General features: G+C 48.5%; 1 protein-coding gene across 1 annotated transcript in view; it reads left to right on the top strand.

The window, feature by feature from the left end:
- The first annotated feature begins 6,221 nt into the window (after positions 1-6,221).
- Positions 6,222-10,754, top strand: part of tmem132e (transmembrane protein 132E) — a 188,506-nt gene continuing 183,973 nt past the window's right edge. The window contains exon 1 of the mRNA XM_057055223.1: positions 6,222-7,258. Within this exon, the coding sequence (XP_056911203.1) occupies positions 7,198-7,258 (61 nt within the window). The 5' untranslated portion in view covers positions 6,222-7,197. The remainder of the gene's footprint in view (positions 7,259-10,754) is intronic.

The following is a 10,754-nucleotide window of genomic DNA, read 5'->3' as shown; positions in this document are numbered from 1 at the left end:
CCACCTATCGGAAATTATACAGTATTACAGGCAACTCCAAAAAACTAAATACGTTTTATTATTTATTCTCACTGCTGTGAAGTAAACATAGCAAACAACTAAATTGCATTCTGCCCACAAAAGCTACCACCCCTGAGGTTATATAAATATAAAACAATAACAGTGTACTCTGATCTCTGCCCAAATTGCTGCCCAAAAGAACAGTGAGGAAAGGAAATACTTGTTTTTTCTGGACAGGAGTTTATTACTATAGAAGTGCAGAGCTGTGACACCAGCCAACTCCCATAGGAGCTGAAACACCCTCCATTAATTTCTAATTTCTGGCATGTAATCAATAACCTGATGCTATGGTGTCTCAAAATGACCAGGGTAATAAAAGAAGGTAAAAGGAGCATCTTTTTTGCAGTAAATTACGTAATAATATTTAGTCACACTCTTGAAATATATATATACACACCAGTTCACTTGGAACTTGTCTCTAGAAAATTCTTTAGCAATCTTAATTTTGACATTATTCTACCTTCAACCAATCAATTGTATGACCTCCACCAAGGAGGTTGACAGCTCACCGTTCTGTGACTGAACATTTGACAGTTAAACTTACACAGCAGAACCAGGACACATCAGTAAACCCGTGTTCAGCACTCAAAGCAACACTTCTCCTCCCATGTTCAAAAATGATCCTCCAATTCTCTAATCTTATTTCATCACACTTGAAAAGTGTTTTTTCCCTCCGCCATACCACTGTTTACAGAACTGCTTCCTGTAAACATGAAAATTCGATGACTCTGGTAATCAAACGGCACGTTTTCCTCGTTTGCCTCCGAAATACTGAGTTGAGGAATTTCAACAGCGAACTGACGAAGACTGCTGGCTGGAGGTCAACGCTCCGATAGAGGAGGTGCCGAGTGTCAGGAGGAGAGAGGAGCGAAAGAGGAGCTGGCTGGAGGACCTGAAAAAGCAATGGGAGGAGACCACCGAGCGTAAGAGGTGAGAGAAACAGCTGCAGAACCAGGTGCCATCAGAACCAGGTGCCATCAGAACCAGGCAGCAACGCTGTGCTTGACAAACATGTTTTCGATGTGCCGCCAGCTGGAGGACCACGAGCTCTGGGCCTCGCACTCTGACAGAAAGCCTCCCGCAGCTCCAACAGCTCTGACAGCTCCTCCTCCTCCAATGGTAAAGGGTGTGTGCAGCGTGAGGGGGAGTCCACATCCAGGCGTCTCTCCTCTCGGAGTGGGGAGGAGAGGGTGACATAGGCGCCGCTGGAGATACACCCTCTGGGCAACCAAGAAGAACTATTTACTGGGGATCATGAAAGAGGGGGGGAAAACTCTTTTCACGGCTCTGAATCCAAAATCCTTCGTTTCCTGTTCTGTTTATCCATGGGAGGTCCACGATTTTCATCTGGGACCCGGTTAGAGGTCTGTCGGAGGAAAGTTCTCAGACAGTTGGAGCAGCGGGTGAGAGGACACAGAGAAACACGTTTTTTTGTTAAAGACTTCCAGGGCGTTTCATGATTCCCCCCTCTGGCCCGGTGTGTCAGCGAGCCATCGAGGCCCAGAACGAGGAGAAAAAGCAACAAAGGCAGCAAGAAGAGGCGATGAAGAAGAAGAGGGAGGAGGGGCAGGAGCGGAGAGCGTCTCACGAGCTGAAAAACCTTCAGGAGAGACAGGTCGGGGGAACAAACCTCCTGTTGGGGACACATTTACATCTGACCTGTTTATATTTAGAATAGGGCGATATGCAAATGTAGCAGTTACATCACACGTTGCTGAGTCCTGCTGCACCTGTGCGCTAAATAACTTTAAACATCTGCCCTTCAGGCACACCAAGACGTGCAGCCAAGCAACACCCCACGCTGACGACAACCCCGTCTCTGTCAGAGGGCGACATCGCTTCTTTACAAGAGGTCTTCCGCTGCCCGGTCTGCCGAGGTCGGTACCGTTAATCTGGGCTCGACGGTGCTCCAAGGGTTCGGGTTCTAGCTCCTCTCGGATGCGCTTGGTTGTTACCGCCTGATAATTTGAAAAAAAGCTCTTTTTTTTCTTATTGGCAGGTCACCTACAGAAGCCAATGTTTTCCACCTGCTGCAGGAGCTTAATCGGTGTAAATCCTGCATCCTGAGGTGGACCAAAAGGAGCAATCAGTGCCCCGAATGTGATGCTGCGAATCGAAAGGACAAGCTCTACCAAGTGACCGGACTCTACGAGGCGCTGCTGGCGCTGGAAAAGTTGTTCTTTTAGCACGTTGCTTCCTCAAACAGCCAGATGTGGGATTTGGCTCCGTCTAGCGGTGGGAATGGGTACTGCAACACCGGAGGTTTAAACAATTTGGAATTTAATGTCGTAGTTCTACACTGCGGAAATGATTTATTTTAACATGCAAGTTATGAAAGTCGTTCCTCGGAAAAGTTCCCTAAATGAGTTTTGGAATGTGGTCCAAGGTCCGCTGATACTGTTGAGTTAACGAGACGCCTCCACAGAGACGCTGCAGAGCGCAGGACAATCTCCATTAACCTGCGGCTTGGAGCCATCGGGACCTGTCAAAGATCCCGTTCTTCATGCTCATTATTCCAGAACTGCCTGCTGGGAGCAGAACCTGCAGCCTCGAGCAAGACTCATCCCAAGTCGGCCTGCTGGCCTCCAAACACAGGAAAATAAAACAGTTTCGTCCTGAGAAAACAACCCGAAGCATTCCCAGAAGCCTGAGGGTCCAGAGGTCACCTATGAGTCCCCCCACCCCCAAATGCTGGCTGTAACAGTTTAGAGCAGAGGTGTCTAGACCCAGTCCTCGAGGGCCCCAATCCACCCGGGTGTTCTGTTGTATCCGGCTTTCCTTGGTGAAAGTGTTTGTCTACCAGGAACAGTCCGAGGAAACGGCCTTATTTGCAGCAAAGCGAAGAAAAAAACACCCCCGGTCTTATTTTAGCGAAGCAAATATGATGCAACAATAAAGCAAACAAGCGCCTTTACAGCCGAGCCGTCACCATCGAGCCGTCACACCGGCGTTTTCGGCAGCTTCCCGTTCGTCAGCTCGCGTCTGATTTGCTCCTCTCACATATTTGATCCAGATGCTCGGCAGCGTGTGTTGTGATCCGCGCTCGTCTGCATTTTCACACGTTGACATCTTTGGAGACACTAATGTCGCCGCGGTGTTGGCCCCGGAGCAACGACGGGAACTCGCAGCTACACAGCTGTTCCTGACGGAGCCCACCTGATCCAAAACCAGCTCCCGTTACATTTTTAGTGCATTCGTTCCAAAAGTCCATTTCCCGGTTCATCGGGAACAACCGGTGTCCTCCAATGTTTACATGCTAAAATGAAACGACATCTAGTGGTTGTCCAGGTGATTAATTTCACCTCGCGACTTTCCCGGTGCTACTGACTCCATCTCAGTGGTTTTGATGGTGGATCGGTGCAGATCTGGAGCAGATGTTGAGCGGCCCGGCCACATGTTCCTGCAACAAACACCTCAGTCGCTGCTAATTACATTTTTAATTGTCTCCATTTTAGCACGAGGCTCTTCTTCATGCAGCCACAACACCTCCAATGCCGCAAACATCAACAGCTGCCCGCCGTCCGCCGGCAGATTTCCGCCACGGGGGGCAGACGAACAGCCGGTAAACTTGTTTTTCATTTGGAGGAATTACCGACAACCCAACGTTGCACCTCAGGCTGCAGCAACTCTGAGAACCTTGTTGCTGCTGGAGCTGCAGAACTTTATTAAAGGCCACTTATCAAGCAGTGGCTCCGGTGTTGGGTCACTCCACTGAGCCAGACTGAAAAATCCACAGCAGATGTTGGTTGACCGTGGCAACGGGATCAATAACAGTTTACACCAGATTTTCCCATTTCTGAAGCATTAAAGCGAGAAAGAAAACAGCAGCTGGAGCTCAGCGGGCTCAGATGTTTTAAACGATTTCGGAATAAAAGACTTTAAACGAGTCCTGATGCCTCAGCTATGAGCAGGACTTCTTCTGGAGGACTGAACATTCAGAAAGCAGATGGTCCCTGAACCTTCAAAAAAAATCAAAGCTTTCCAGGCAGCTTCATAAACAGCCCTGTTGGTCTTTTGAGGTCCTTAAGCATGTTTATCTGAGCCTCTGATGATTCCACAGCATCATCATCTCCATGGAAACAAGACTTTTTCATGGTTCTCCTGTTGGTGTGCAGCTGGTTCCCGTGTCTCGCCAACACCGAAGGACCCGTGAAGGCCCAACAACCTGCAATCCCAGAATGCCTTGCTTTTATCAAAGTTGAGATGGCATCATCGTCGTCGGCTTCCTCATCGGCATCAGGACAGAAACCAGAATGTCACTTTTTCATTGTCTCACTACCACCAGGTGGCGATAGTCTTCTTTGGTTTTTACTTTGAAGGCGGCTCAATTCAATTTGGATTTCAACAATTTTGTGTTTGTTTAATAATAACAATCTTTATATTTGCCTGTTTGTCATGTGCGTGGTTGTCCAGTAGGGGGCGATACGGTCGGAATGAAAGGGGGAGGAGGGATAATGGAGGACTACAAATGCATTTGAACACGAAGAACAGAGCAGGTCATGACCTGCGTTGTGGAACCCTCCAAGGCTCCTCAAGAAGTTATGACCACAATGAATCGTGGCATAGAAACGTCCACCTGCTGGGCTCCCATAGGTCACCAGTGTGACAGACCCAGTGTGACCGCGGGCTCACGCTGAGATACAAGTCAGTAAGCGTCAGTCAGTCAGAGCCCATGCTGCGCCCAATGCTTTGAAATCCTTTCTTCTTTTAAAGAACCATCCGTCCAGCGAGGAGCCGCTGCGGCATGTGTGGAAATACAACTGTGAGGCTAAACTCAACTGGTACCATCAGGAGCCGAGACGGGTCAGATGTTCAGACTATTCAGGACTGAGTAAACAGCCTCGTCGCATAACAGCAGTAATCTGATTACGGGGAGTCAGCTCACTTATTAATTAACGACAACGGCGGTGGATTAGGACGCAGAGCTCTGCTTGTTTTCTGATGATGTGCAATTACAGACGGGTTGAATTCTCAGAGGAAGTGAACACACGCACGCGTAAATGTCAGAGATTAGTACCAGTCAGGCCCGTTTGCTCGCCAGGATCAGGTCCCATCATCGCCTTTTGTTTAGTGTTTGTGGCAGATTAAAGGTCAAATTCGTATCTTTTTGATTTCAGTGTTTGACCCTTCTGTTCTTCCGTACTCAGGAGCAGAGGAGTAGTGATTGATCAGGACTAAACCACCCAAACCAGCCTGTCAGGTGAACTGGTCACTAGCTGGGGGGTCCGCCCGCTGATGAGGAGGTAAACCTCACACGTGATTTCAGTTTTTTGGCCCGTGATGCCTTGCTGAAGGTGTGTCAAGTTTACCACTGGCAGTAGAGACTGCACCGGAAGTGTAATGTGAAACAATAAAATCACAAAATCGCAATTTGCTGCTAAAATTCAGTTTCAACGTGTGAACCACTGAGTTCACCTTAAATTTAAATGGTCCATTTAATGAAGTAGACTGTTGGAGACAATACACTCCAGCAGCCTTTCCTTTCAGTGTTTCTCTGAAATGATTCCTGTATCGTTTATCGAATTATTCCTGTTCATCATTCATTATATTCGTTCATTTATATTCTATTTTTAATTTATTCTATTTTATTCTATTTTTATTTGTATTATTTTTACTTTTTTAAACAGTGCTGTACGTTTCTTTGGGGAGATGCTAATTTCCCTAATGGACACCCCCTAAAGGGATCAATAAAGTACCCTGATTCTGATTCTGATCAGAAAATAAAAACTTTCAAATACATGCATCATTTCTTATAACAATTATGTATTATGTGTACTTTCTGTGCAATGTTAAAGGAAGTTTAACAAACTAACAAAAAGGTAAATGCAGGATTTGAAAAAGGTCCTTTATGTGAAAGCAAAACGGGCATTTAAATGTAACTTATTCTCCCATCTGTGAAGTTGATGCGACACTTTTTAAAATCAATTATATTTTTAATAAGCTCTATAAATGAATCTTTTTCTTGTCTTTTTTCAAAAAACAAACTGACATCAATGCTTTTGCTTTGTTTCTCTGCGGTTTTTCAGAAGAAAATGGAAGTGTAAATTGAAATGTGTGCAAAAATGAGCGTGGTCGTTGAGCGCCGATCTTCCCTTCCGAAAACCTGCTGCGTTGTTTTATTTTGAAAGCCGATACCGGAAGCGCGTTATTACTTTGCGGGGGGTCTTTACGCGCGTGAGCAACGGTTCCGTACCTTGGAGGTGAGCGGAGTTAAAAATCGGACCGAGACAGTCGCGTCGAGCTCGGATGGCGGCACGCGCTCTGGTGCGGTGAAATCTGCGGGAGGAAAACGCACCAGTGAAGAGTTGCCGCGACTTGGCTGCGTTTCGGACTGAGCCAAACCGGACCGACGACGCTGCTCTGGCTCCGAGAATCGAACAGCCTCATAAAGTGACGGAGTTTGCTTCTTTTTCAAGGATTTTCGACTCTGCTGCTTTTTGCGCAACTGTCGCCTGACGCGGCGGAAGAAGAAGTCCACAAAACCGGGATTCGGTCTGTCTGTGCAGCCCGCCCGGACCTTTCTGCCTCCTTGACGGTTAGATCGTTTACGTCTCAGAATCAATTCTTTCCAATCTGGTTTGCGGATTTTGAAAAGCCCAGAGAAGTCGCTGTCAGCTGACGCGGCGCGGCGCGGACGCATCTTCACCTCATTTTGCGCAAAGACTTGGTTATTTAAAAAGAAGAAAGAAAAAAGAAAACCCAAGAATGACTAATCACGCAGTGGAATTGCGCTGTTCTCCTGCCCTCCTCGCCTCAGCCTCCTAGTCTAGCCCGTGTTTTTATGGATCTCGGCACGCAGGAGGCGTCTGCAGCCAAGGCGCGCGTCATCCTCCCGCTGATGCCCGGCGATTTATGATTTTTGCGGGGCGTTTGCGGGGGTTCGCGCAGGGACTTGCTTTCAGGAGCACCGCGCTTCGGGATACTTGGAAGTTTGGTCTCCCATGTGGACTGAAACGCCGTCGTTGAGCTCGAGAAGACGCGGTTCGGCTGCGCTTCCCTGACAGACCCGCCGTCAGAAATCTCACCTTCAGCCGCCTGAGGTCCGAAACTGCAGCAACAGCGCGCGGAGCTCCGCAGCCTGATCCATTCAGCACCGGCAACTGGGACAACTGGGATTTACCGTCTGGGAATTCTACCATGTCAGGTGTACGGGACTGCAGATGGACTCTCCTCATCTGTGTGGCGGCGCTTTCATATGGTGAGTGCCCCCCCCATACACACACACACACACACACCGAGTCTTTTAACATGTGTCTCATAAAAGTGGTAAAAAACCTTTGTGTATCTGATGGTATTGTTGAGTCTAGATGGCCCTGCTGGTTCTGTTGGTACTGACTGGGCCCTTTACCTTCTGCTCTCCTCCCTCATTTTAAAGAACAAACCTCAGCAGAACCTTAAATTTCCCCAAACGTTGACATTCAGAACTTACGGGTCGCTGGTTGGACCCCGCAAGGGTGGTAAAATCCTCCAGGTTTGGACCCAATAGATGCACTTTTTTCTCTTTGGTTCTGGTTTTGGTGTTTGGGGGTCAAACAGTAGCATCGCGGTACCGTCAGAAGCTTGTACATGGATGTTTCTCTTCTGTGTGTGTGTGTGTGTGTGTGTGTGTGTGTGTGTGTGTGTGTGTTGGGGCGATGCTGATTTGCTGACATGTCCCAGTGATCTACTTGGACGTGGAAACGTTGATCCTCCTCAGATTTCAGACCACCTCGCAGTGATGCTGCGGCAGCAGAGTTTGGGGGGGCAACTCGGCCCTCAGCTGGTCCAGATTTTGGGGATGTGTGTGTGTGTGTGTGTGGGGGGGGGGGGTTCTGTATCTCTGCCTTCGTGAAGCCTCCTCTGCTTCCTCTCTCTCCTCTCTCCTCCTCTTTCCTCAAGTCTCGTTTCAGTTTCATTACCGCACAAAAGGAACGCCTACGTGCGCGCTGAAGAATATTCCCTCCCTCGATGGCGGCCGACAAAAACCTGGCAGCCCACACAGATCCTGCTGTAGCGTCTGTGGTCAGCGCTGCTCAGGGGCTTGGTTCCCCCCCCGCACACACAACCACCGCAGATTTGGATGATGGATTTCAGCACTTGACCTCTCAGACCTCAGGGTTCTAAACACAGAAGCCGGGGTGTGTGTGTGTGTGTGTGTGTCTGCGCAGGGGGGGGGGGGGAATCCAAGGCCCCGAGCAGTGCAGACCACAGGCGCTACAGCAGGATCTTGATTCTATAGGAATTGGTTTTTCGAAGCCTCGACAGGAATTTCTGTTGCCGTTTCTGGAGTTTTCCTCCCTTTTATATAGTAACGACCCAAAGTCGGGTCCAACAGAACCTTTGCTGGAACCATCAGGTTCCAACAAGCGCCTGAATCAGAATCCCTCCGCCAGGGGGAGGTTACCGTGACGATGGCGGAGGGTGCCGCCGCAGGATCTGTAGCGGCGCTGCTTAAACACGCTCAATAATTTCTTTCCAACCACTTCCTGACCCCCCCCAGGATAAACTGTGAGTCTCTGACAGTGGAAAAATTCATCACTTTTCAGAGCGTCTTTAGAGACGAATCCCCAGGTGTGAAAAAGCAATATCGTGCATTTTAAAGAGCGCTCTGGGTGAAATCATTTTTATTATTACACCTTTTTCCTCCTCGGCTTAAAACCTGAATGCTTCGCCGTCTCCTGCAAACAGAACAGGGCCCCGGCTCCGTTACTCTAATCCTGCCCAACGCCTGGTTCTGAAATCAACGGGCTCGTTTACCGGCAGCGGGTTTCCTCAGAGGAGGGGTGGAGGGGCCAAAAGGGAAGGCTTCTGCCTGGAACAGCTGGAGAGTGAACCAGAAATATTGGCCCCCAGCATTGAGCCAGTGCACCGACGCACACCCACCTGAAGGGGGCGCCTCGGGCAGATTGAGTCAGAATTTCCGACATTTGTTCGTAAAGTTCTGGTTTTATTGCTGCTTTTTAACCGTCGCCCAAAGTTGCATAAACCCTCCAGCTCGTACTCGAGGGTCTGCCGGAGGTGATGGCCCCCCACCCCAGCACGCCTGCTGGGGCGACTGTCGGGGGTCTTTCGGTGGCAGCGTTCCCAGCGCCGCCCCCCCCCCCCCCTCCTCCTCCAAGCGGACAAAGCGGCAGTGTGACGCGGCAGCTCTCATGTTTCCAGCCTAATTGATTTACATGTGGTGAAATGAAGCCGCTGCTGCGTCTGAACCGCTTCTCTGTCCCGCCTGCTGCGTCGCTACGGACGCGATAACACGACTGCAAATGAGCCGTCTTGTTTCATGTCGCTGCCGTCGGGAGCCGGCGCCGTCGTGGGCGCACCTGCTACTGCGGTGCCGGTTTGTTTCTGTTTAATTTGAGGCCGAGCTGTTCTGTCCACATCAGAAGACCGAAGCTGTTTGTGGTCCAGCTCCCTGTTGTTCTTCAAACGTTCCTTGATGGAACCGAGGCCAAATGCAGGCTGCCTCCTGGAAACGGGAGGCGTTGCGTTCAGGTGCCTTCACAGAACCTTTGGTGTGATGATTGAGGCCCGTCGGGGCCGGTGACGCTGCTCTGACCCTTTCCAGGTTTGGTTTTTAGCTGAATTTCAGCATTTGGACCAGGACAACTCGAATTTACTGGTCAGAACAGACCCAGGTTCCTGTTTTCCATCTGCGTTCTTTTAAAAAATGTTAATTAACAAAAACACTGACATAAAAGCGGAGGATTGTCAGTAAGTCAATGATTATTGAAATGGTGATGTGTTCATGAAAACTCTGAATTCCTAAATGCTGAGGTTTTAGCTGGTGTTTTGGTGTTTTGATTCAACTCGCATGTGGAAAACGACCAGAACAGTGTGGGGTCCCAGGGACCAGTGGAGTAACCCATCTGTTGCCATGACAACACAATGGTTTGCTGTGTCATTTTGGAGAAATGTTCGGGTTTTCTTCGTATAATTAAGCACATTGAAGCTCCATTCAGTAAAAAGTACATTCAGAGGTTTAATTCATATAATTACCGTACGGGAAGAATATGTTGAATGAGCTTTAATTGTGTGATTATAGAGGTTTTTTTTTTAATTTTACATCAGCTAAAACACAAATGTGAGATGAAATCCACCATTTTCTGAATAAAGGTGCAGTTTTACAGTGAAGTTTGAGTTAAAGCTTCTGTTTCCAGAAGCGGCTCAACTCAAAAGGGCCTTTTGGTGCCTTTATTTATGAGTTCTGGATTATAAATCCCTGGACTGAATAAACTGCAGGACTCCCGACAAATTGGATACAAACAAGTATCACCGTTGGGAATGGGATCGTTATGACGACCTGGAAATCCTTCAGTGCGGCAGATTCCAGCATCGGAATAAAACAAACAAAAAATAAAACATTAAAATGGGTCTCGGATGGCCGGAGTTCTGTGGAAAATAAGAGTACAGGATGATTCTGTGTCTTGGTTACTGTTGGTTTCCGTTATATTTGAGTGTTTTTACGCCTTTTGGTGCATTGTGGGTAATAAAGGCAGGTGTGAGATGAGCGACAGGGCGCCTTCACAAAAGCTGGGATGTGGTTTTTAGTTGTTGCCGCGTCGGTTGGGTTTTATGGAACGCCGTTGTACCGCTTGTGTCGGTCATGCAGGTGAGGTCACCGTGTGACGCACGCTTTAATCCGGGTGGTCATGAAACGGCGAGATATCTGTGTCTTAATGAGAGGTCGGGCCTGATGCGCCCTGGGAAAATGAGAC

This window comes from Takifugu flavidus, chromosome 14, assembly GCF_003711565.1.
Source record: "Takifugu flavidus isolate HTHZ2018 chromosome 14, ASM371156v2, whole genome shotgun sequence".
In the NCBI taxonomy this organism is placed as follows: Eukaryota; Metazoa; Chordata; class Actinopteri; order Tetraodontiformes; family Tetraodontidae; genus Takifugu; species Takifugu flavidus.
The sequence above is the reverse complement of the archived record's forward strand: the minus strand, read 5'-3'. Positions and strand labels throughout refer to the sequence as shown.